Source organism: Peromyscus eremicus, chromosome 2, assembly GCF_949786415.1.
Source record: "Peromyscus eremicus chromosome 2, PerEre_H2_v1, whole genome shotgun sequence".
Classification (NCBI taxonomy): domain Eukaryota; kingdom Metazoa; phylum Chordata; class Mammalia; order Rodentia; family Cricetidae; genus Peromyscus; species Peromyscus eremicus.
Genome location: NC_081417.1, coordinates 163,759,719 through 163,785,263, shown reverse-complemented (window position 1 = coordinate 163,785,263; position 25,545 = coordinate 163,759,719). Strand labels below are relative to the sequence as shown.

Below are 25,545 nucleotides of genomic sequence, written 5' to 3'. Positions count from 1 at the left end.
GCTCGGTGCATGGTGCCTAGGCCCACCTTGTGCCCAGCATGGGAGCTCCATGCACAGTGGATTTGGGAACTGGTCTGGCCTCTGGTCTCTGACTGCTTGGCAGTCTAAGTGAAGGCCACTTAGGGTCTCAGCAGTTTCTGGGACCAGCCATGTGTTGGGGGATAGACTGTTGCTGAATGACCTCCCTGGTGCCTCAACCCACCTCAAGTGGCCCAGGACCATCAGAGAAGGAGTGGTAACCACTCTGTCTCATGCTTGGGGCAGGGCCACACAGGCACACAGGGCCCTTTGGAGAGAAGTGAAATGACCATAGCTCTCATAGTTTCTGTCTGTCTGTCTCTGTCATGTGTCCACCTGTGTCTAGTGGAGCGATGCATGAGTGCCATGCAGGAGGGGACCCAGATGGTGAAGCTCCGTGGCAGCTCCAAGGGCCTGGTCCGCTTCTACTACCTGGATGAGCACCGCTCCTGCCTCCGCTGGCGGCCCTCACGCAAGAATGAGAAGGCCAAGAGTGAGTCAACAACCCAGGGATGGGGGTGGGTAGGCCTGAGCCTGGGGAGCACAGGACAGGGAGGCCTCCCAAGTAGACGCTGTTATGAGCTAAGACCCCACTGAGATGGTGTGCTGGTCCTCTCTAGACTTAAGTGGTCTGGAGCTTCTGCAGTGGGATCTGGAATAAGGAATAGGAATAGGTCAGATGGTCCTTGCCCAGCTGCCTCCTGGCAAGGCTCTGGGACTCCATGGGGACTGGATGACTTAGTGCATAGCCCTGGGGCTATCAGACCAGCCAAGGAGACGAGAGTGTCCTGAAACCACAGAAGCCCACACAGTCAGGCACACCAAGCGCAGGCTGGAAGCCCAAGGATAACTCAGGCAGCATGGGTCAGAGCACTTGGTGTGGTTTTCAGGGGTCACCTGAATAGCACAACTCTCATGGAGCAGGGAGTCAGAATTGGAGTACACAGAGGACGAGTCGGGAGGCCTAGGATCAGGGAAAGATACCAGAGTCTCAAGGCTGTGAGAAGTGAATTTCTAAGATCCCTCTGGCTTTACCAACAGCAGCACCCAGGTATGCCAGGGAAAGCTTCAGCTCAGCGTTTACCAAGGATACTACCATGGAGTCCCAGGAGATAGTCACTCTGCCAGGGCCCTAGAGGGCCCATGTGAAAAAGAGTCCCACAGTGAAGTCATTCTGGACTGGGTGGCTTCTGCTGGCCCTAGAAGCCAGTGTAGACTGGCCCTACGCTGGGCCCGAGGGCAGTAGAGCTGCCTCAAGGCTGCACAGGCAGAGGGAGCCTGGTGCCTGGCTAGCAGCACCAAGCCCAGAAGTTTTCCTGGAATTTGGTCATCCAGGGGAAACCCTGACAAGGAGCAAAAGGTCCATTTCTTAGTAGCTGAGCATTGATGGGCCAGGGAGCTGCCCCCCAGCCCTACACCCCCGGAAGTAACTAGAAGAATAGATTGATGAACAGGACTGGTTCGGGGACCTTCAATCTTCCCCACTCCTATAAGTTCAGTGGATGCTTGGGATGCAATGCAGAAGAATAGGGTGGTGTGCCGGTCCCTGGGCCAGGCTGAAGCCACTCATGCCAGGGAACTTGAGAAAGGACAGAGGCAGAATAGGGGATAGCTGGTGACCAGAAGGGGACACTGGCCACCTGTGGGCTGCATATCTGTCTGGGAGTCCTACCCAAGTCCTAGGGACAAATTATAAAAGCATCACCTGAGCTCATCTACTGCAGAGATTGAACTGAGCAGAGGTTCCATGGAGCTGGGATACTGAGGCCAGCCAAAAGAGACCTTGTGGAACCTAAATGGGGCATGCTGATATACCTGCAACCTAGCACATCTGCAAGCTGCAGCTGGCTGCTACACCTGGCTTTTCACCTGCAATGCTGGGCTAGTTACTGAAGCAGCTGCAGATCTGGACATGCCTGGTGCAAACACTTTTCAGAATGGAGAGATGAGCTAGCGAGAGTTTGATGCATGGAGTGAGTTGTTCCTGATGTCCCACTGTGCACCTCCAAAAAACTCAGTCCTAGAATAGTCAGGTGCCTGGACTGCCAGGTGAGGACAAATAGCCCCTCTCTTATTTTCTCCAGTATGCATGCATGCATGTGCGTGGGTGCGTGCGTGCATGTGTGTGTGTGTGTATGTGTGTGCGTGCATGCATGTATGCGCACATGTGTGTGTGTGTGCATGTGTGTATGTGTCTTCTCACTAAAGGGGAAAGGAGGGGACTATGGTCAGCAGAACAGGATGGGGGGGGTCAGCCAAGCATATTGTACTTTTACTTCTTGAAGGGCAGAGGACCAGAGGGGCCTCTCTGAGGATGGGCTTAGTGAGGAGGTATTGAATTAGGGTGTCAGTTGTTGAGAGCAAAGATGCAATCTGCTTAGCTCACGGTGCTCTGAGCCTAAAGGGTAGGGAGCACTCGGGTCACTGGTGACCTTACATCCTCCCGCTTGCCTGCAGTCTCCATTGACTCCATCCAGGAGGTGAGTGAGGGACGGCAGTCTGAAATCTTCCAGCGCTACCCTGACAGCAGCTTCGACCCCAACTGCTGCTTCAGCATCTACCATGGCAGTCACCGTGAGTCACTGGACTTGGTCTCACCTAGTGGTGAAGAGGCACGTACCTGGGTCACCGGCCTTCGCTACCTCTTGGCTGGCATCAGTGATGAGGACAGCCTAGCCCGTCGGCAGCGCACCAGGGACCAATATCCTTGGGCATCAGGGGTGGGGACAGATTCCAGGAGCAGACGCCATTGTCCACCTGGGTAGAGTTTCCCAAGGAAGGGAAGATGAGGGGGGGTGCTTGGGCTGGGGACTCCTGCTCCTTGCTGCCTAAGCTGGAGGGCAGAACAAGTGAGGCCAGGCCCATGGATTGTGTTGGCCCCTAACTCAGCCCCAAAGTGGCTGAAGCAGACGTTTGATGAGGCTGACAAGAATGGAGATGGCAGCCTGAGCATCGGTGAGGTTCTGCAGCTGCTGCATAAACTCAACGTGAATCTGCCCCGGCAGAGGGTAAAACAGATGTTCAGGGTGAGTGCTGAGTGTGACCGGCTTGAGGCCACTGGGGGAACACCTTCTGGGGCTACTGCAGGCTTCAGATGGGAAGCTGGGAGTGGCCAGCCAGGCCTGAGCTGCGGGAAGTGCCTACAGAGCAATGGATGCCTCACAGGGTAGGTAGTCAGGGACTTCAGGTGTCACCTCCTGGCATCTGTGCCTGGTGCTGCTCTGCTGATTGTGGGGCACAGGCTATATCTAGGTAGTGTACTTAGATTAGCCACTCAAGTGCAGCCACACCCCATCTATCGGCCTCTTAGGATCCCCAGCCTTAAAGACACACATGGTCCAGCAAAGAGCTGGACTGGCAAGCTGCAGCTCTCAGTAGCCACCCCACTCTGCCTTGACCCCCAACCACCCTGGTGTTGGGAGTTATGAAAATGCATCCTTCAGCCAAGCACAGCCTTTATTGTCTGTAATTAGTTCTGTCTTTTGGGAACCTCCATGGGAGAGAAACTCTTACGTTAGCAGGTCCTGGTTTGGGGCAGGAATGGGCTGAGCCAGCAAACCCAGATCTTTGGCCTTGTTTTCTTGCTGCAGCCTAGAAAGGGTTTTCTGTGAGCATGGATGCTGGACCTGTCCCTAACACACACACACACACACACACACACACACACACACACACACACACGCGCGCGCGCTCTTGGCCTGACAGCTCTGCTATGTCTGGCCCTCAAAGGCTCCTGCGTGTGCACTCATGCTAGACAGGCAGTCATGCTCAGCTGCAGCAATGACAGCTACTAGCTGGGTCTCTGTGTGAATGATAGGCAGTGAGCAGGACACTCTCAGACTGCCCACTGAGGACCATGGGAGTGTTCACTGCCCGCCCTCCTGAAGGCCCCCATGGGGTCAGTCAGCTGAGCAGCGGGGCCTAACAGACGGCTCGCATCTGATGTGAGGACTTTCCATTCCCTACCGCCTGCACTGGGCTGTCCTTAACCCTTCCAGGATAGCTCTGGGCTCAGCATGCTTTTCTCAGAGTGAGGCTGCACTAAGGACCAGACAGCAGGTGGAACAGGACTCAGGGCTCAGAGCAGCCTGAGAGGAAAGAGGAGGGAAAACACCCTTGGTAGGTTGTATGTGATTAGAGGCTTTAAGCTCCAGGCCTTGGTTGGAGCTACTCCGTGTGGTAGAACTCAGGAATTTGTGCTTTCCTGACCATTGTGAGAGGTCAGGCCTCTGGGTACTAATTAGTTCCTGGGGTCCCTCTGGGTGATCTCAGGCCTACCTCCTTCATATTGCCTATTGGAAGCTCTGGACAAAGACAAAAGACCACGAGCTGAGAGGCTAACAGCTGGGGTGTGTAGGTGGGATGGAGTTCCAGGGTTAGGTCTGGAAAGGAAGTTGTGGGGTTGTTGTCCTGGAGACATGGGCCTTGCACTTTAGCTCACACAGTTCAGACCCAATGGTCTTTATTTGTGGCAGTCAGAGACTCCGAACCCTGAAAGCCTGATCTCCCTGCCCACGCAGGGTCCCATTAGGCCAATTATAGTAGTCTCCATAAGCACTTTGAGCCCCAGGATGGAAATGCTGCCTTCTACAATGCTCAGGTCACTCTGATAATCAGTATTATGGTGGTCTGGAACTGTTTAATTGGAGCAGAGACCTGTGAAGTGAATACAGTGGCTTTGACATCATTAAATCTAAGATAAGATTGGAATGTGGATCAGCACACTGGTCCTAAGGTTTAACAGCCCAAGATTACCCTTGGGCTAACCAGGGCCCAGCTCAGCAGAGGGCTTGGCAAGAGGCTTTTGGTAGCTTCTTTTTCCATGCTGCCAGGGCTCCACTTGGGTTAAACAGTCAGATACCCATTCTGGTTCCTCCTGTCTTTCCTAGGGACCTTCTTCAGTCCATGGATGGCCAGGGGGAAAGAAGCCAGTGGGTTAATATGAGTGCCCAAATGCACAGAGCCTCCACGAGGCCCTACAGACTTGGTGTGACAGATTTGGTGACATGCCCCAGAGGACATATCTAGAACTTCCACAGAGGCCTGAGGAGTCAGCCAGTGTCTGCAGACAGCTGCTGACTAGCATCTGCATGCCTAGGTCTGGGAGAACAAGACATAGGATAAAACCTAATTTTAGAGCCCATGGTCAGTGGAGGATGAGAACTGAGCCTTGGGTAAGCTGTGGCCTGGGTCCTTGGCAGCTTTATGGTGGTTCTGAGCCATTCGGGCCACCCCAGTCTTGTTTTCAAGTACTGAGCACTGCCACTCAACAGTGAGCAGTGGTCCCTTGGGATAAACTCTCTACAGTAAGTGCCAATGCAGGCACTTCCAAGAAAGTGTGGGCTCCCCCACCCCACCCAGCAGGTCCTTGCAGAACTAAAGCCCAGTCTTTAGAACTCAAGCAACTTCTTCCTGGGTCACTCCTGAGACCCTTGGGGCCACTGTTAAGCCCACTCCAATCCCTGGTGTCCTTAGTTTCTGAATCTTCTCGTGGCCTGGGCCTGGGGTATGCACTGTCTCAAACTTTAGCATCCTAGGGAATGGTAGATGCTTCTGTAAAGGTTGGGAAGAGGTCATGCTTCCTTGGGCACCCTGTGGAATGGTTCCTGGGGGTATCTTGTGAACCCTTTGTTTTCTGCAAAAGGAAGGCAGTGACCAAGAACACTTCTCTCTACTATTGACACCTGAGCCAGGACGCTGCTGGGCCCTCCAGGGCCCTGAGTGTTTCTTGTCAGAGGGCGGGTGGCCAGCTGTAGTTGCAGGTGTAGGCTCAGAGCCCAGGGTGGAAAGAGCTCCAGGGGAAGGCTTCAGCTCACAAGGCAGGGTGTTGGTGTCTATGGCGTGGGTCATGATGGGGTTTGGTTACAGGTTGGCCTCGCAAGGCATGGCGTAAGGGAGGGGAGGCTCCCATCTGTGCTTTCAAGGGCCACCGTGACGGGAGGAGAGAAAAGGAGCCATCGGAGGGGTGCCGTGGGGTGTGGCAGAAGAAGGGGAGCTGGGCTTGAGACCGGGAGTGGAAAGGTGCAGCTTGGGTGGTGACCTGAGGTTGGGTGTTACAGGAGGCAGACACAGATGACCATCAGGGAACACTAGGTTTTGAGGAATTCTGCGCCTTCTACAAGATGATGTCCACTCGCCGAGACCTCTATCTGCTCATGCTGACCTACAGCAACCATAAGGACCATTTGGATGCCTCCGACCTGCAGCGCTTTCTGGAGGTGGAGCAGAAGGTAAGGTCTCACTGAAGCTGCAGGTGGGTGTGGCCTCAACTTCAGCCTTAGTTTTTGCTATTATGTGTTCAGAGCTTCACAGCAGAGTAGGACCTTGATGCTGCCAGGTAAGTGAGGAAGCTTACAGTGTCCTCACAGATAGAGGGGGCTCTGGTCAGCTCCATTCTGGCATTGGGTCCCCACCTAAAGCCTCCAGAGGGTCATACCTGCCCTTGGCAAAAATTTCATACTGAGCATTTCATGAGCTGGGATTCCATGGCCTGGCCTATGTGAACCACCCTTCTCCATGCTTGTCTAGCCCCACGTCCTGCCTGACTCCAGATGTGGCCTCCTGCAATTACCTGTCCATTCAGCAAACACTTGGCCCCAGGAAGTCAGTCCACTAATAGGCTCTGCCCTGCTGCCTAGACCATTCACCACTACAGTCTCAGAGCCCACCCCCTCCCACCTTAGAACAGGTCTGGGCATGGGTAAGGTACTGCCCACTCTGATGGCAGGGAGATGTGGGGGCCAAGCCCTGTGGAGAGAGCACTCCCATGGGAAGTAGGATAGCATGTGGCACTTGAGGATAGCCTCTTGGACCTACCTACCAGGGTCTTCCGGATCTTTTCCCAGGAGGAGGAGGTCATGCCTTGGGAGCCTAGTTACTGGCTGGGACTTGCTCAAGGCCCTCAGTTTTGCCCAGTTGCATGCTCAGAGTCCCCCTTACAGTGATTGGCCATGCACCACCACAGCAGGGAGGGGACTAGGTAGCTGAATAGCAGCTGTGGTCTTGGGATTTGAGGTTCGGTTCCTAGCTCTGCCCAGGACTACCCCTTCCCCACCACCATGGCCTACGGGGTTATTGCTAGGCCTGCTTCCTCCACAAGGCTGCCCACCCAAGCGTCTTGGTTTCTTTTCTGTAGCTGTGGTAAAATACCCTGACAAAAGTAACTTAGGGAGAGAGGGCTTATTTGGCTCACAATTCTAAGTTATAGTCCACTGTGGCAGGGAAGTCAGAGAGTCAGCAGCTTGAGCAAATGGGGTCACACTGCATCCGCAGTGAAGAGCAGAGAGAGATGAATGCATATGTGTTAACGCTGAGCTTGCGTCCTCCATCTTACACAGACCAGGATTCCTTTCCCAGGGAATGGTCTCATCCACAATTAAGATGGGTCTGCCCACATCAATTAACATAATCAAGACAGTCCCGCACAGCTGTGCCCACAGGCCAACCTGATCTAGACAAGAAGTCTCATGGAGACTCCTTTTCCTGGTGACTCTAACTTTTGTGAAATTGACAGTTAAGATTCACCATTATGCTACACTACCCTTGGGGTGGCCCCGGCCTTCAGGCTTCCCCGCCTTAATGTCATGGCTGGATCCCTCCTTGTGGCAGCCATATTTTCCCCCTCAATCAGAGAAAGTAACCCACAATCCATGTGACTCATAGTCAGCTGGCTGCTGAGTTCCAGGCAATGTGGCACAGGAGGTGGTCAGTGCCTCCAGCCCTGCAGCCACCCTTGCTGTGGTCAGCCTCCATGTGGTGATCAGAGACAAGGGCAGGAAATGGTGATGGTGGTGGGAAGAAGAGGAAGCTGCCTGAAGGTAGCCCATACTGTGAATAAACTACCCCGGGCTCATGCCTCTGCTCTGGCCTAGATGAATGGTGTGACACTCGAGAGCTGTCAGAATATCATCGAGCAATTTGAGCCTTGCCCGGAAAATAAGAGCAAGGGGGTGCTGGGCATTGATGGTGAGTGGGTACTCTCCTCAGTTCAGCTGTTCTGGGGGATGGTGGGAAACTAATGGGACAGCTGCATGCCTGGACAAGGGACTCTTCCGTGTTGAACTGCTCTGTGCCACAGTCTCATGCTATGTTGCAGGCTTTACCAACTACACGAGGAGCCCCGCTGGTGACATCTTCAACCCTGAGCACCATGGAGTGCACCAAGACATGACACGGCCATTGAGTCACTACTTTATCACCTCATCCCACAACACCTACCTCGTGGGTGACCAGCTCATGTCCCAGTCTCGGGTAGATATGTATGCCTGGGTCCTGCAGGCCGGCTGCCGCTGTGTGGAGGGTAAGCACTCCTGGACTCTGCCCCTCCAGCACAGAGGACCAGTCTTGGCTGCAGATGGCACCTCCTTCAGGAAATGGGCTGGGCTTGAGGAACCATGGGGGCCTCTGGCAGGGTCCCCCTGTGGTTGGAGTCCAGGGACTCAGCCTCCCTAGGGTTACACTGCTAAGCCTCTTGGGCTAACCAGGGTCTGCTTGCCCACAGTGGACTGCTGGGACGGGCCTGATGGGGAGCCTATTGTGCACCACGGCTACACTCTGACCTCCAAGATCCTTTTCAAAGATGTCATCGAAACCATCAACAAATATGCCTTCATCAAGAATGAGTGAGTGGCCTGGTCTCCTGGGGGCTGGCTCCTGTGGCAGGCAGGGGAAGGGCATCCAGGGTTTGGGTGTCTCTCCTTCCCTTGTGTTTCCCAGTGGACAGTGACTATAATATCCAACTGGCAGGGTTTGTTTAGAGACCATTCTTTGAGGAGAGTGGCGGGGGAGGGAGGAAAGGTTGCGGTGTGTGTAAGAATGGACAGCAGGATGATCGCGTGCCTGTAGCCTATCCACAGACACTTAGTGGCAATCTCTGGTCTCAGCCACCCATGGAAGTGACGGCCCGAGCACTAATTACCCCCAGGAAGCCACTCTGTGTCCAGACTCAATTTGCTGTCACTCAGCTGTGGCCATAGATGCTGCTGAGAAAAATCCAATTTGGTTTCTGGAAACAGAAGACATTACCTTGGCTAAACAAGACTCTGAAGCAGAGAAGGGGCTGGTGAAACAGGGAGCCAGGTGGATTTCGAAAACAGAAGCAGTTGGGTGGGAGGGAGGGGTGGAGGGTATCAGTAAGGCTCTCGGGATTGCAGCTGAGGAAGGTGTTGCAGCTCAGGGGCTGTTTCTGTGAGCCAGCATCATCTTTGCAGGTACAGTATTCCCCTCAAGGACCTGTCTTGTCTGAAAAATGGGGAGAAAAGTACTTTCGCCCTGCTCTCTACCCTTTTCATATCACATGACTGCCTATTTCTTGTTCTGGACAGTTACGCTTTCTAAACAGATCATGATTGCCTTTTGGTAAAAATCGAAGTCAGATGTATATACATGTAGTTAAAAAAAAAACAAAGTGAATAAACAAAGCAGAAGCATTAAAAAAGCTCCACCCCATACTCTTCATTCTGCACTAAGCAGGTAGTAGCTACTGTCCTGCTTGATGGTGCATGCCAGGCTTAGGCTGCTGTCAGGACTCCAGGGCCTCCACTGTCTAGCTCAATGAGGTTATGTTTATTCATTATTCTATATTATCTCATACATGCCATATTCAAACCACGACTTTTTCAGACACCATCTTTTTACTTTCCTGGAGTTTTTTATTTCCTTTGTTTTTTTTTCTCATGCCTTCTTTACTTGTCCCTAAAGTTTCTCAGTTTCTTTCCTACCCATTTATTTACTTTTCAGAGTTATTGGTGGATCACCTCTTAGAGCAGGTGGCAGATCTTTTACCTAATTACTTAACTACCTATGTCATCATTCAAAGATATAGGTGGCCTGTATACCTACAGATATGGGGCCTAGTCATGCTCTAGGATTCTGGTCTCTTCCCACCCCTCTTGTCTTGGTACCACAGGTACCCAGTGATCCTGTCCATTGAGAACCACTGTAGTGTCGTTCAGCAAAAGAAGATGGCCCAATATCTGACTGACATCCTTGGGGACAAGTTGGACCTATCCTCAGTGAGCAGCGAGGATGCCACCATGCTTCCTTCTCCACAGATGCTCAAGGGCAAGATCCTGGTGAAGGTGACTTTTCTGGGACCATCATTGTGATGGCTCTGGCCTGGGGCCAAGCCGGAGAATTACAGGGTCTATAGACAGATTTGGGGGGTGGGCACTCACCCTTGGGGTGACCATACCGTCTTGAGCCACCTCCTTTGTATGCTGCTGCTACAACAGCAACTGCTCTGGTTGCACAACTACAACCCACTTTTTGTCCTGAGATTCCAAGAAGGAGCTTGGAAAAGCCCCCTCCCTATTGCAGGGCTCCTAGTGGGTACCAGCCACTGGATTCCTGTACTCCCTTCAGAGCTTCTCCTATTACCTACCTTGTCCCCCAGGGGAAGAAGCTTCCTGCCAATATCAGCGAGGATGCAGAAGAAGGTGAGGTATCTGATGAGGACAGCGCCGACGAGATTGATGATGACTGCAAGCTCCTCAATGGGGATGTAAGTGGGAGCCAGAGGCTCTGATGGAGGTCCTAAGGGTGGGAAGCCCATGGTCCCCAAGAGTAGCCTCTTGTCCTGGTTGCCAGGATGAGTTAGAAAGAGTGACAGCTGGGAGGGATGGACATAAGGTTAAATGCTGGTGTGGTGTGCAAAGCTGTCTAGCTTCTGAGGTTGTGCTGTTCTGGGGTCTATGCTGTTCTGCCTGCTTGGCCCTCTGTATAAGAGACATGAACCTCATGTCTAACCAGCAGGCCAGCCACACGTCTACTGTTGTCTCATTTTGGTTTCCATTGCTAGAACTGACTCTTGGATTTGGTCTATGATGCTGACCTAGTCCTCTTGGCCCTCCAGTGAGTGGAGGCAGCACTGAGCAGGGATAGGGGTGCACTTTGGATTCCATATGCCTTATCTCAGAGCACCTCAGCTGACTGGCCAGTCCAAGCTGACTGGACTCCGGGTAGTCACGCCTAACCACCCCACTCCAAGGCCAGCTCCGGTGCTGAGCTCTCCTGTCTGGCAGGTCCCTCTAGTGGTCATCTCCACGGAGCCTCTTGTATCTTTACTGTAGCTGGTCTGGCCCAGGCCTGGGGGCTGTGGAGGGAGCCTGAGCAGTCTGTAAGAGCCTCTGCTAGTGGAGTTGGGGGCTGGGGGAGCTGAGTGGAGGCAGGCTCTGTAACTGACATCTCTCTTCTGGGCACTGCTCATCCACTGCTCTCAGTTGCTGTGAAGCAGTGAAGACTTTATTTTCCCCTGAGGAGTCATCAGATGGGAAAATAATTGTGCAGGAGGCCTCTGGGCCAGAGCTGGCTAATTGTTTTAGAAAGCCCTGAGACAGCAGATTCTTCCTATTTTGGGTGTGCCTGCACATGTCTCTGGTTGGCCCAGGATGGTGACAGAACTTATGTCTGTGTTACACCCCATCCTGAGCACCCTGGGAATCCTGATGTCCCAGATTGAAGTCTTCCCTCGAGCACTCCAAGTACATCCGTGTCTCACTGGGCTTGTCTTGTCAGAGAGGGCACCCAGCCAGGGTTAGAGGTTTCTCCAAAGTCTGCCCTGTCCCTCCTGTCTGCTCAACATGTAGACATGTATGGTGGCCAGCGTGTGGGTCTCAGATCCTATGTTATCTTTAGAATGTCCCATCTTCCTCCCCTGCCCCCCCCCCGCCCCCGACAGAACCATGCTACTCTAGGGCTCATGTGTCTGGGCTTTAGTGCTGTCCATAGCTGCCTCTGCACTGAGAATCACAGGGTATGTACAGGGACTATGATGGCTGCCCCTCTGCTGCTCACTGGGATGGGGACAGATACCAATGGGCTAACTTCTGGCTGTGGCAGGCCTCCACCAATCGGAAGCGTGTGGAAAATATTGCTAAGAAGAAGCTGGATTCTCTTATCAAGGAGTCAAAGATCCGTGACTGTGAAGACCCCAATGACTTCACTGTCTCCACACTGTCCCCATCTGGAAAGCTTGGGCATAAAGCAGAGGCCAAGAAGGTGAGATCTGTGTTGCTGACTGTGGGCTGGGTGAGGGCCCAAGAATATGTGGTAGTAGATGTATATATACACATATAGGCACTAGTATGTAGAGATATATCTATAAAGCTATCCATATATATACCTGTGAGTACACTTGCACCTGTGCTCATGCCAGTACATATATATATACCTGCATCTAAACACACATATGCACAATGCTTGCACATGCACATACATACCTGCATGCATACCCATATACACATACACTTCTGTCCACATACCTGCATGCATACATGTACATATGCATGCTTGTGTGCTCATACCATACAATATTCATACATGTGCACATACCTGCACACACATATCTATACACACACACTCGTCTGCACATGTCTGTACAATACTCACACATATTCACATGCCTGCATACACTCCTGTGCACACTCATGTATACTAGCACAGTTTTTGTATGTGGGCAAATAGTCCCTTGGGGACCTATGGCTTCTCTTGGAGGGGCTTTGAGCATTGCCTACCTTGGTGAGGGTTTCATGGGTGATGGAGGGTGGACATCAGGATCTCAGGGCCCAGCCAGTCCTAGGAGCTTCCCACTACCTGAAGCAGCTCACAGATACGTGGGGAATACAAAGAGAATGGCCCTCAGAGACTGTCCTGGCAGGTGTGATGGGGTGGAGGCAGGTGCCAGACAGGCTGGGCCAGACTGCGCAGTCAGTCTGCGCCTCTGGTGGGGTGCAGCAAGCCAGGCTTGAAGGACAGGTACACTAGGTAAGTGGCCTGAGTGGAAGATCCATACAGCAGCTGGCTGTGGTGGCTGTGGCAGGTTGGGCAGCTGGCCTCACAGCTGAGCAGGGTGAGATGGCTAGAGCAGTTCCCGTTGCCTGGGAGCCTTCCCACCCCTGCCCTTCCCTTCCTGTGGCACTGGCTCACTTTTTGCTGTTTCCAGGGCTCTTGGGAGGGCTGGAAGGGGCCTCTCCCAGATGAACAGGGTCCTCTCCTGCTGTATTTTTAGAGGTGTGTTTGTTTCCACCCACAACACTGGAGGGCTCAGCATAGCTGATACGATAGCTCTGTGCAGGTGGCTCACACAGGTCCTATGCACACAGCCTTCTTTTTATTTTTAGCTCCCAGACATTTGGGCAAGAGAACGTAGCCTACCTGATGCTTTGCCCAGCCTCTGTTAGCAGAGGCTGAGTGGAGGTTTGGCCCTGTAACTGGTCCAATCCTGGTTAGGGTTAACAGGATCTCTGCTTTTCTTGGCCGACAAAAGGACACCTGGGGGCAGTAGCACAGCTTGGCCCCTGCTATCTCATGTGTAAATAACTGTGCTCAGAGAAAGCTTCTTGGAGGAAGAGAGGAAGAGGAGGAAGAGGAGGAGGAGGGGGAAAAGAAGGGGAGGATCTCCTTGTTGGAGGAGAAGCTTGGCCCCCCCAGCCTGACAGTATCACCAGGCGGTCTGTGACACAGTGCAGGAGACAAATAGAAAGGGTACACATCATGAAGTTTGCAGAGCTAGGGGCTGAAGAACTGTAGCAAAGGGCGCTGACCAGCCAGGGAGCTTCTTGGCATGTAGTCCAGATGAGGGATGAGTATCTATCTGTGCTCCTACCATGAGTCACTCTGGCTTTTTTTCCCCCTCGGGCTAGGTGTGATTTCTCTGCATATGAACCTTGAGGACATGAGGCCCAGCTCAGGGGCTCTTGTGAGACAGCAGGAAGATTTGAGAGTAGCCTGTGAATACAAGGGGAGACAGAAGAAACCCCCTACTAGCAGTTAAACATAGCTCCAGAGGTTACAGAACAGTGCCACTGGGGCCCTGTCCCACAGGTTGGCCCCAGAAAAGCATCTTTTCTGCTGAGGATGGAGGCTTAACTGCTGGCCTTATTTGTGGAGAGGACCCCCCAGTGCTGCCTGTACTACTTTGCCCCAAACTTACCCCATGATCAGCTGTTCACAGCCCCTGAGGGTGGCCGGGTCAAGCTAATGTGCATGGTGTTTCTGGGCTGATGATGGATTTTAACCTTGTCGTGTGAACTGTGGCTGGTGAGCACAGTGTGAACTGTGGCTGGTGTGAACTGTGGTCAGTGTGAGCTTCTCCTAATTTGTGTGCATATTTTATTCATTCAAGGCATGGTGATGGCAACAGTTTGAATATTACTTAAAGAACTTAGAAAAATGTCAGCCTCATGAGGTTCTCAACACGAGTGGCAGCTTCTAGGGCTTCTCCCACCACACGTTCCCAATTTCAGAGCCAAACGGACTATCATTTTTGGGGGCTCATAGGCTAATGAAAGGATGTGCAGGGCACAGATACACCTGGTACCTCAGATACTGGGAATCTGCCTCTGGCTCTGGACCTTGGAAGTCTGTAGACTGGAAGGGCCTGGCCAACATGGCCACAGGGCCACTCTGGGCATCAGGAAGGGCAGCCACATCTGGTCCTGACACTCCAAGAGGGTAGAGTAGGAATTCAATGTAAAGGCAGTTGGCAGGAGCTTCAGACTATCATCACATCAATAAGATCAGCAACAGGGGATGCTTGATGATTGATGTCAAGGCAGAATAGCTTAGGCAGAAGAGATCATGGGAAAACACCAGCTGCTCTCTGAGTCAGTGGCAGAGAACTAAGAGTTCTCTGTGGTCAGGGACCAAAGTAGGCTCTTTACAGTGTGAATAAGTGCCCATGGTATATGCAGGGGTGTGTACATATGGGCGTGATATGTACAGGAGTCCACAATATGTGCAGGAGTCCACAGTGTGTGCAGGGCACCAAGGTATGTGCAGGGAGGGCCCATGCTGTGTTCAGGTGCCCATGGTGTGTGGAGGTGTCTATCGTATATGAAGAAGTGTCCATATGCATGTATAGGAGTGTCCTTGAGCTAGTGTGCAGGGCTGTCCATGGTGTGTACAGTAACATCCACGCTATGTGCAGATATGACCTGTGGATGTATGGGATACACAGCACGGTGCATGGACAGTTCTCCACACTGCGATACATGCTGCATGTCTCTCTTCCTGACACCCTTCTCTAGCAGGGATTCCCAGCTGCAGGTACATGGCTCTAGTGAGTCTGACAGAGACCATTCTCCACCTAGGCCAGGGAACAGAATCAGATGGGGCACCCCGACTAGAACTCTTCTGAGTTTCCAGGTGCCCGTGCAAGGGTTGTGGGGAGTGTTTTGACAGCCATGGTGGCCTTGGAGAAGCAAGTGTGCAAGTTGCTCAATGGTTGTGATGTGAACAAGCTTCCAGGATGGGGTCCTGGGCCCCGGACCTTGGAGGACCACAGGGTGTGCCTACCCTGCGCCCAGTGGGTACTTCCCAGCCTCACTTAGCTGGATCTGGGATTATTCACCTAATTTGTGCAGAAATAGGCTGGGGCGTCAGGGCTTCAGGGATTTTCAAAAAAGGATTATGTAAGCACTCAGCTAAAGAATATTCCAGATGCAAGCTGCACTTATTATGCAGTCTTCATCCATGATAAAAAAAAAATTGGAACTGGTACTTGAGTTTAAAACCACACATCTTCAGGCATCTTCCTGGTAGCTGTGCTTGGCTCCCCCAAATCAGTACCTTGCTCCCAGACCTGCTCAATTCGACTTCCTCCAGAGAGGCCTTCTGGAGTCACCCAGGAAGCTGTCCTGCCCTCCTTGGCTGGTCAGAAATTGAGTTCAACTTCTGTCTGCCTCTTAGGGTCAGAGCAAGGTGGAGGAGGATGTGGAGTCCGGGGAGGACACCGGGGCAAGCAGGCGGAACAGCCGTCTCCTCGTGAGCAGCTTCTCCAAGCGCAAGGTGAACAGAGGTCCTGGGCTAGGAGGTCCCATCTGGTGCTACTTCCATCCCTGCACCATTTGCTAGCTGTGATTGGATTCAGGGTCCCAAGGTCAGGAGCTCTGGCTGCTGTTCTCCTGACCCACTCTGGCCAGTGTCTGAGATTCAGATATCCCATGGCTGTCTGAGAGTCCCCCAGAGCCAGAAGCCTGCAGATACCTCTGTGGGCCCAACTGGGTAGGAACTCAGGAACCTGGGCAGATAGCCTCTGCCTTGCACGTCCTGTCCTTTTTCATGTCCTGGCTTGACCCATGGCTTCTCAAGTCACAAATCTACCTCCCTGCACAGAAAAAAGGCAGCAAGATAAAGAAGGTGGCCAGTGTGGAAGAAGGGAATGAGAACCTGGACTCCCCAGGAAGCCAGAGCCGAGGGTCAGTGCCCTGCCCCAGTGTGTATGTGTGTGTGTGTGTGTGTGTGTGTGTGTGTGTGTGTGTGTGTGTGTGTGGTTCTTGCCCAGTTCCAGGGAGCTATCCCTGAGTGCTGGGCAGAAATGGGGGGCTGGTATGGGATTCCATGCTCCACTGTCATTCTGAACACTTAAGCAAGCAATGAGAAAGTGAAGCTGTTGTCCATGCAGCTGCAGAAAGGGATGTACAGCACAGAGTCAGCCTAGCAGTGCTTAGGTGCTAGGGCGGGGGCGGGGTCCTAAGGTTCCCTCAGAGTCTCCTGGGCATAGACACTGCCTGACCCACCAGACCTCAGTTTCTACCTCCTCTTTCCAAGGCCCCCAACTGTATATTTCCTCCAGGGGCAATGCCTGTCTATCTCTGTGCCTCCTACACCCCACAAGAGTGCCAGTCTACTTGTGTCCACTTGCTTTCCACAGCACCTTAGAGAGTTCACTGGGGTCTCATACCCACTAGTCTAGCTTGGAGCTCATCCCCTCCTGTCCAGCCCCTCTCCTTCTCCTTCCCAGGCCTTGTTCAAGTCTATCTCCTCTTTGTGTGTCACAACCAGCCTCTCCCCACCTTTCTGTGTCTGCACTCCCAGCTCTGCCACGGCACACTGCTAAGTCACTGGCCTATCTCTTCTCCATGACTAATTCCCTCCTGCCCAGAATGCTTCAGAAGCTCATATTCCTCAGAACACCCCTTGGCTGGGCAGGCATCCCCAGCCCTGATCTTGTATATGCTCAGGGGCACCCAGGGTCTTTGTCAAGGGTCAAGATCCCCTGAAGGCTTTATAGCTACCCATATCCAACAGACATGTTTCCATAGCCTCATCAGTGACAGGGGTGACTCCTGTCCCTACCTACTGTGAGACTACCTTGAATACTAGGGTGGTAGGTACATAGAACAGAGAAGACTGAGCTACCAGGACACTGGAAGGTTAGAGTGGGGTACTTGCCTGCTGGGGTGCAATGAACCTTAACTATTGTTTACAAGTCCCAGGTTGCCTGGGACATGTGATTTGGGGAGCAGATGGACCTGTACAGGCCCTGGAGCCTGAATCGAAGAACAGAAAGGCTGGCTGGGACTGGATGGGAGGGACGTAGCCACAGGGTCCTGAGTAGCCCTGCCACACCCTCGCAGGACTGCCCGGCAAAAGAAGACCATGAAGCTGTCACGAGCCCTCTCGGACCTAGTGAAATATACCAAGTCTGTGGGCACCCATGACGTGGAAATGGAGGGTGAGGGCCACGTGGAGGGTGGGGCCAGGCAGGTCAGCTGTGGGGTACAGGCTCTGTGTGCTCATGGCTGACTGGTCTGTGCCCCAGTGGCATCTAGCTGGCAGGTGTCGTCCTTCAGTGAGACCAAGGCCCACCAGATCCTGCAGCAAAAGCCTGCCCAGTACCTGCGCTTCAACCAGCACCAGCTCTCACGCATCTACCCCTCCTCCTACCGTGTTGACTCCAGCAATTACAATCCGCAACCCTTCTGGAATGCTGGCTGCCAGATGGGTGCGTGCAGGCATGTGGTACAGGGTGGGATGGTGAGGAGGGCCGTCTCTGAAGGTGTTTGGCAACCAGGGTGGGGCCTTTCAGACCCTAGGGTGCATGAGAAACACCGTCTGTCCCTGCACTGCTAGCACGTATGCTGGGCTTCCAGCCCCAGAACTCGTGCAGAAGAGTGTGCGAACATTACTGACCTGCATGGGCGTCTGTCTTCCCTCCAGTTGCCCTGAACTACCAGTCAGAGGGGCGGATGCTGCAGCTGAACAGGGCCAAGTTCAGTGCCAACGGTGGCTGTGGCTACGTGCTCAAACCCCAGTGCATGTGCCAGGGTGAGGGGCTCAGGCTGGGGTGGGATCCTGTGAGACTACCCTGAATACTGGGGTGGTGGGTACACACAGCTGGGGGGGGGGGGTCAGGCTGAGACTGAACTACCAGGACACTGGGAGGTTAGAATGGGAGAACTACCTTCAGGGGTGCAATGACCACTAACTACACCAGGGGCCTGAGGGTGGGGATTTAGGGAACCCCTCTGCTGGGCCCTGAGCTCTAGGTTGCATGAGATTCGGGGGCAGGACTTGTCTGGGGCCCTGGCGTGCTCTAGGAGATGTAGGCTCAGGTGCTGGACCTCAGTCCCTGATGGGTGTGTCCAGGAGCCATCCATAGCACTCTCCCAGTGTGCTGCAGAGTCTTCGTATGCATACTGTCTTCTCATTATGCCTCTCTTGGTTGCACTGAGCTGTGTTTCACTGCATGGTGCACCCCTGACATTAGCAGCCTGAGCAAGACCCCACCTACCCTATGACCTGCCCTCACTATGATGCAGCAATCCCATTCCAGACCAAAGCTTTCTGACTGTTCTATGGGGCTGTTTTCTACCAGAGCCCCACAGATCAATAGGTAGGGATGTGCTGTAAGCTGTGCATTTGGCTCACACCTGTGTCCTCTCAGGTGTCTTCAACCCCAACTCTGAGGACCCCCTGCCCGGGCAGCTTAAGAAGCAGCTGGCCCTGAGGATCATCAGTGGCCAGCAGCTGCCCAAGCCACGGGACTCAGTGCTGGGTGACCGTGGGGAGGTAGGGGCAAGTCCATATGGGCAAGGTGGGTGGTGGGAGGGCCCAGGGCCCTGGTGCCACCCCTCACACTGTCCCCAGATCATCGACCCCTTCGTGGAGGTGGAGGTCATCGGGCTCCCTGTGGACTGTAGCAAGGAGCAGACACGAGTGGTGGACGACAATGGTGAGGGCCCCGGTCAAAGTGGGTGAGGGCACCAGATGCCAGTGTGTGCCCAAGGCTGCCGTAGACCCCAGAGGAAGTGGCCATGGGCCACCTGCTGGGTGCTCAGTGTCCTGTCCACTCTGGAGCCCCTTAGGTTGCCAGTCATTGGTTCCAGCTTCTGGCCTGCTGATTCTGTCCCCACTGTCTCCAGGATTCAACCCCATGTGGGGGGAGACTCTGGTGTTCACTGTGCACATGCCTGAGATTGCACTTGTGCGCTTCCTCGTCTGGGACCATGACCCCATTGGACGTGACTTCATTGGCCAGAGGACGCTGGCTTTCAGCAGCATGATGCCAGGTAGGGAAGAGGCCCAGGCTGGGGGTGGTTCAGCACTTGCCAGCATTCCCCATGGTGTTCCCAAGGAGCTCCTAACTAGCTTAGAGCACAGAATCAGCACTCGGCCTCCCCCTCTTATGAGTTGGAGGCTCTCTGGTCCTACCCAAGGCCTAAAGACCTTTGAGGAAAGTATGAGTTAACAGGGTAAAAAGAGGTGGGAACTTTGATGACTGGTGACCCTATTGCTCCAGGCTATCGTCATGTGTACCTAGAAGGGATGGAAGAAGCCTCTATCTTTGTACATGTGGCTGTCAGTGACATTAGTGGTAAGGTGAGTATTGCCTCCCAGGCCTCCTGTAGCCACAGGAAAGATAGTACCAGCCCCTTGCTCCTGCCCAGTCCCCTTCTGGGGCTAGGGCCTGGCACTCACTTCTCTGGGCCTCTTCCTCAATCTTTGATGTGGGCTATTGGGAAATACTGACCCTGGAGCCTACCAGTGCTGCCTCCATATCCCAAGGGGGTTTTGGGCATCAAGTGTGCCAAATGTCCGTGTCCTGGGATGGAATTCCCTGGTGTCCACCTCCCTGCCCTCCATCTGTTGTCAGTGTCAGTCTCAGTTTTCCTCCATGGCCTCCTATGTCCTGTACATCTGGGAGCACTGATTGCTTGGCTTCTCAGCAGGGACAGAGCACGGTGACCTCTCCCGAGGCTTTCCTTGTCCTGAGATTCCCATCCCTCTGCTTCCTACTTCCTGCAAGGGATCTACTTGCATTTGCCCACTACCTGGTCCCTGGGCCCCCCACCCCATGTGCCCTGCCCCAGGCCAGAACAGGAAGTCCAGCTGTCTGGGTTCTAAGTGGGGTCTGATGCACCCTTAGGGTACAATTTGGTGCAACCAACCCTTTAGGGCCTGTAACCACACAGTGAGTGGGTCCTGCTGGGTCCAGCACTGACTCTCTTGTAGCACCATGGGCCTAGAGGCACTGCAGGTGTCCTGTTCTAGCATACCACCCATCTGTCCTGTGTCTGCCTGTCTTTGAGGGCCAAGGGCTGGGTAGGCCCTGCTCTGGCCACTATGGCTACCTCATCTGCCTTCACTCTGTCTCTTTGGTCTTGCAGTGGGCTTCTCTATGTCCCAAGTCTACTTTTAGAAGCTCAGCCTTGTTAGGAGTCTCAAAGGTACCCGGCGCTGCGGGACGGTGTAGCCCGCCGCCCCACCTGCATGCCAGGCCGCGCCCATTAGCATCCGTGATTCTTGGTAGCATTTTGGAGACTTGTCAGCTCATGTGACATGGATCATGACACAGTTCTGGGGTTCCCGGGGCCATCCTCAGCCAGAGAGTGGCATTTACGAGGCAGATCCAGGATTCAGCCAAGGTCAAGGGCCTGCCCTAATATCCTGTCCTCATCCTACCCACCCTCTGCCCTTCCTCTCCCCTCCCATCCCCCAACGGCAGCTCTCTCTGCACAGCCTTGCAGCTCCTTTCCTATCCTCCTTTCTCTGTCTGCCTATACTGTCAGTTCTCAGCCTGTCCAGCTCTCTCCTCAGTCTATGCCAGGGTTCTAGTTGGGGTGGAGGTTTACGCAGCAGGCATACCAGCTCGAATCCTGGATCTCCTTCTAAATGGCTTTCCAACCATGTTGACCAAATTGCACTGGATTTGGGATCTTGAATCAGGAAGCTGATTCAAGTGCTGACCATTTTATTGCCTCTGCAGAAAGGCCTCTGGGCGCCAGGCCCTGGGCTGCTCCAACGCACGAGCACGGCCCATCTTGGGGGAATGGTGGGTGTTGTTGGTGGGATGTGTATGGCATGTGAGGACCCCTGTGGCCTCTGCCCTCTTAAGAGGTAGCTGCAAATCCTCTCCAGCAGTTACCTATGCAGAAGGGAATGCAGGATGGGACTGGGCAGAAGTTGGCTATGGTTGGGCACTGGTCAAATGCTGAGCCAGCTGAGGGCCTCAGGAACTCATGGGGCCAGAGTACAAGCCAGCCTGGAGGAGTCTTCCTGGGGGAGTTCAAGAAGGCTTCCTAGAAAGGCGGCCCTCTAGGAGGCAGGAGTACCTGGGAAGTAGAGAGGCAGAAGGGAGGCAGAGCCCAAGGGAGAGCAGGCCTTCCAGGCTGCTGCCACCAGGTCAGGGTGAGTGTGACCCACAGTGACAACAGACCCCAGTTTTTCTTTCTCCACAAAGCTGGGGCCGCAGTCCTCCATTTCTCAAGGTTGGAACAAGTGGGTGGCCAAGGTGTAGGGATTGAGGTCTGCCCTTGAGGTAACATGGGAACAGTTCTCTAGACTCCCTCTCAAGTTTGGGAAGGGACACATTTATAGTCTGAAAGGTGACATCCTGTTAGAGTTGCCAGGAAACCCTGTTCCCTGTATGTGGCATTCCAACTTGCTATTCTGGCAGTCCATGGCACCCACAGGCTCAGAGTCTCTGGAGAGCCAGTTCTCCACATCAGCCATACCTGGGCCAGGGGGCCAGGCACCGGCTATGTGGGCTCCTTTTCTTGCAGGTCAAGCAGACTCTGGGTCTAAAAGGTCTGTTCCTCCGCGGCCCAAAGCCAGGCTCACTGGACAGTCATGCTGCTGGGCAGCCCCTGCCCCGGCCCTCCGTTAGCCAGAGGCTCCTGCGGCGCACAGCCAGTGCCCCAACCAAGAGCCAGAAGCCAAGTCGCAAGGGCTTCCCAGAGCTGGCCCAGGGCACACAGGACGGGGGCTCCGAGGGGGCAGCTGATGACGTGGCACCCCCTAGCCCCAACCCAGCTCTGGAGGCCCCTACTCAAGAGAAGTCAGGCAGCAGCAGCCCCCGAGGTAAGGCACTGGCGAGAGAAGAAACGGAAGAGAGAACCCCGGCACAGGTGTGGTCCCCACATGTCCCTGAAGGCCCTGGACCTGCAGGGATGGCCGCCACATGCATGAAGTGTGTGGTGGGCTCCTGCAGCGGTATGGACGTTGAGGGCCTGCGAAGGGAGCAGCCACCCAGCCCGGGGACTGCAGGCAGCCACATGGCCATCAGCCAGCAGCCCCGGGCCCGGGTAGATTCACTGGGGGGCCCTCGCTGCAGCCTGAGCCCTCGAGCCACCCCAGGGAGAAGCAGAGAGGCCCCCAAGGGTCCTAGGGCTCGGCGGCAGGGTCCAGGCAGCGGCTCTGTGTCCTCGGACTCCAGCAGCCCAGGCAGCCCAGGCAGCCCCAAGGTGGCCCCCTGCCAGCCGGAGGGTGCTCACAGGCAGCAGGGGGCACTGCAGGGAGAGATGAACGCCTTGTTCGTTCAAAAGCTGGAGGAGATCAGGAGTCATTCCCCCATGTTCTCCACGGGTAAGGCCTGCCGTTCCTCCGCATCCCATGCTCTACGCACCTGGCATGCCTAGGCAGTCCGTGCCTGCTGTGCTCTTGTGGCTGCGCTTCATTTGCTCCATCAGCTTGACCTATGGCCTGTCTGCCTCGGACCCCTCCCCTCTGCCCAAACAGCCCTGCACTTTGGAGGGATGGGGAAGAGGAGAGTTTGAGTCGCCATGGCATTTCTGCGGGCTGCTTGCTGAGGAACCCAAGGACATCCAGTCAGCCCTCAGTGAGGGCTTCCCTGGTGCTTTGCTGGCTGCCCCGATGACCGTCCGAGGTCTGAAAAGGTTCCAGCTCTGGCCCTCCCTTCCTCCAGGGCCAGATTCCAGCATTCCTCTGCCTTGCAGTCCCTTCAGGAAAGTCTGCTGTCAGTTGGTGGTGGTACCAAAGGGTATCCCTTGGAGCCTCCTCAGAGACCAGGGTAGAAGGTGCTCAGAACTGGGAGGTCAGGGCCTCAGAGCACACAGTGCTGAGAGGAGAAGCTCCCAGGGACCTGCATTGCCCAGATGGCGCTTAGCCTCTGTGTGACCACCCACCATCTTGGCCGACAGTTCCTGGCCCACACCTTGTCAGCAGGAGTATGAGGGAACTGGACTGAGCTGGTCACCTGAGCCCTCGCCTGGGTGGGTGGGAGTCTGCCTGCTTCCATCGCACTCCCCCTGCTCCTGCCCAGCCTCACTGTCCGTCTGTCTCTCTGCCAGCCCACCCCACACTGACTGTGTTCTCCTTTCTGTCCCTGCTCCCATGCTGCTTCCATAGTTAGGGATTGAGACCCGCGAGTGCCAGGTAACAGGCCCAGGCCCTGTGTGTCCCCATGCTGCCCCAGTCCAAGGAGAACCAGGCCTGGCCTGCCTATTGCCCTATGGACCCTGTGTGGGGCCCAGGCACCACTCCTCCAACTTTAGCAGGGTGGGGGACTCTGAGTGCCACACTGCATTGTATAAATGGAGACACCTAGCGGCTGGGATATCCTGGGAGGGGCTGGCCCCTAGCCTTGGCTCAGGGGTCAGGAATCAGCAAGCACTCATTGACGAGATTCATATATTCTCTCTCTCTCCCTCTCCTTGTCTCCTCTCTGTTCCACTTGTGTCTTTAATTTCTCCGTTTTGTCCCTCTCTGTACATCCCTCTGCCTCTTGTCTCCCATCCCTCTTTTCCCACAGATACTCGCCTCTTCCCCTTGCAGCGGCCCACCTCCCCCCTGTGCAGCCTGGAACCCATTGCAGAGGAACCAGCCCTGGGCCCTGGCCCCCCACTACAGGCAGCTGTCCCCACAGGTTCTTCTCAGGAAGGGCCCCAGTGCCCTGTAGAACCAGGAGCCAAAGTGACCAGTCCCCAGCGGACAACTCTGGGAGCTTTTGGAACCCTCCGGCTCAGGACCGGGGGCAGTAGGGACAATGAAGAGGCCCCCCTAAAACCACACAATGGTGGGATCCCCAGTGGGCCACGTGATGGGACCTCTGGCAGACAGACAGACAGCAAGAGCCGCTCCTGGGCCCTGGGTCCCCTGCCAGTGGTTAGAAGGGCCAAAAGTGAGGGCCAGGTGCCCTTGGAGCCCTCTCCCATGGCTGCAGTGTACTCAGATGCTACAGGAACTGACAGGTTATGGCAGCGGCTGGAGCCTGGCAGTCACCGGGACAGTGTGTCCTCGTCCTCCAGCATGTCATCCAGTGACACTGTCATAGACCTCTCATTGCCCAGCCTGGGCCTCTGCCGCAGCCGAGAGAGCATTCCGGGGGTCTCTCTTGGACGTCTGACCCCACGGCCCAGCTTGGCCTCAGCTGCCCATCCTGACCTGCCTCCTGTGACCAAGAGCAAATCAAACCCCAACCTGCGGGTTGCTAGTGGGCTGACTCCTGCACCTGATGAGCTGCAGCCCCGGCCTCTTGCCCCACGGCTGACCAGCCTCCACCCACGGCCACCCTGGCATCACCTCCCCTTGGTAGGCCTGCAGGACTGCCCAGTGTCTGCCAAGTCCAAGAGTCTGGGAGACCTGACAGCTGATGACTTTGCCCCTAGCTTTCAGGGCAGTGCCAGCAGCCTGAACTGTAGCCGGGGTGTGGTGCAGCAGGTGCTGGGTCCAGGTTTGCGGCGAGATGCTCTTACAGAGCAGCTACGTTGGCTCACTGGCTTCCAGCAAGCTGGGGACATCACATCACCCACCAGCTTGGGCCCGGTTGGGGAAGGGCCTGTAGGGGGCCCCAGCTTCCTAAGGAGATCCTCCTCTCGCAGCCAGAGTCGCGTGCGTGCTATTGCCAGCAGGGCCCGCCAAGCTCAGGAGCGCCAGCAGCGTCTAAGAGGCCTGGACTCACGAGGTCCCCCAGAGGAGGAGCGGGGCACTCCTGAGGGTGCCTGTTCTGTAGGTCACGAGGGCTGTGTGGATGTGCCAATGCCCAGCAAAGGAGCTCCTGAGCAGGTGTGTGGTGCTGCTGATGGCCGGCTGCTGCTCAGTCTCTGACCCTGCCTGACTCAAACTCAAAACCTTCCCTGTGACTGCCTGCAGGGAAGGCTGGCCTCAATCCACCCTTTGCTCAGGAAACGAAGCCACTGGGTCCCCAAAGCTGTTGTGCCCCACTCACTGTCTGGAGCACCCAGTAGCCTCCTCCTCAACCTTAGCTGTCCTCTTGTCTCTGATCCTGGAAAGCAAGGAACAGCACTGTCCACCTGTCCTAGTGGGCAGTTTCCACATTTTAAGATATATACAGAGAGCTATTTAACTTTTTAGAACCAAAACTTACACAATATTAAAGATTCTGAGCCCTTTCCCACTGTTCTACCTGGTGTCTGGCCCTGTGGTGTGTGTGGTGTTTTTTGCCACCTGCTTTGTGCTAGTACCCCAGAATGCCTGTGACACACCCACAACTGCTAGGATGTTTGTCCCTGTCCCCCACCCCACTGTGCACCTGGCTTGTTCTAA

The 25,545-nt window shown here is 54.7% G+C and overlaps 1 protein-coding gene across 1 annotated transcript; it reads left to right on the top strand.

The window, feature by feature from the left end:
- The first annotated feature begins 372 nt into the window (after positions 1-372).
- Positions 373-25,545, top strand: Plch2 (phospholipase C eta 2). The gene is made up of 21 exons (XM_059256309.1): positions 373-511; positions 2,476-2,738; positions 2,916-3,044; positions 6,078-6,248; positions 7,890-7,983; positions 8,114-8,317; positions 8,519-8,639; positions 9,926-10,097; positions 10,412-10,519; positions 11,857-12,015; positions 15,706-15,804; positions 16,132-16,214; positions 17,376-17,473; positions 17,561-17,743; positions 17,959-18,066; positions 18,686-18,810; positions 18,889-18,973; positions 19,164-19,310; positions 19,541-19,620; positions 21,804-22,101; positions 23,792-25,545. Exons 1-21 carry the CDS (start codon positions 376-378, stop codon positions 25,084-25,086), a joined length of 4,158 nt encoding a protein of 1,385 aa, XP_059112292.1. The 5' UTR covers positions 373-375; the 3' UTR covers positions 25,087-25,545.

Bases quoted from the DNA above. Each gene is read 5' to 3' on its own strand.
- Plch2 (XM_059256309.1), top strand. From the start codon at position 376: ATGAGTGCCATGCAGGAGGGGACCCAGATGGTGAAGCTCCGTGGCAGC. The intron at 12,016-15,705 runs GTGAGATCTGTG...TCTGCCTCTTAG, and splicing joins ATAAAGCAGAGGCCAAGAAG to GGTCAGAGCAAGGTGGAGGA. The intron at 16,215-17,375 runs GTCAGTGCCCTG...ACACCCTCGCAG, and splicing joins CCAGGAAGCCAGAGCCGAGG to GACTGCCCGGCAAAAGAAGA.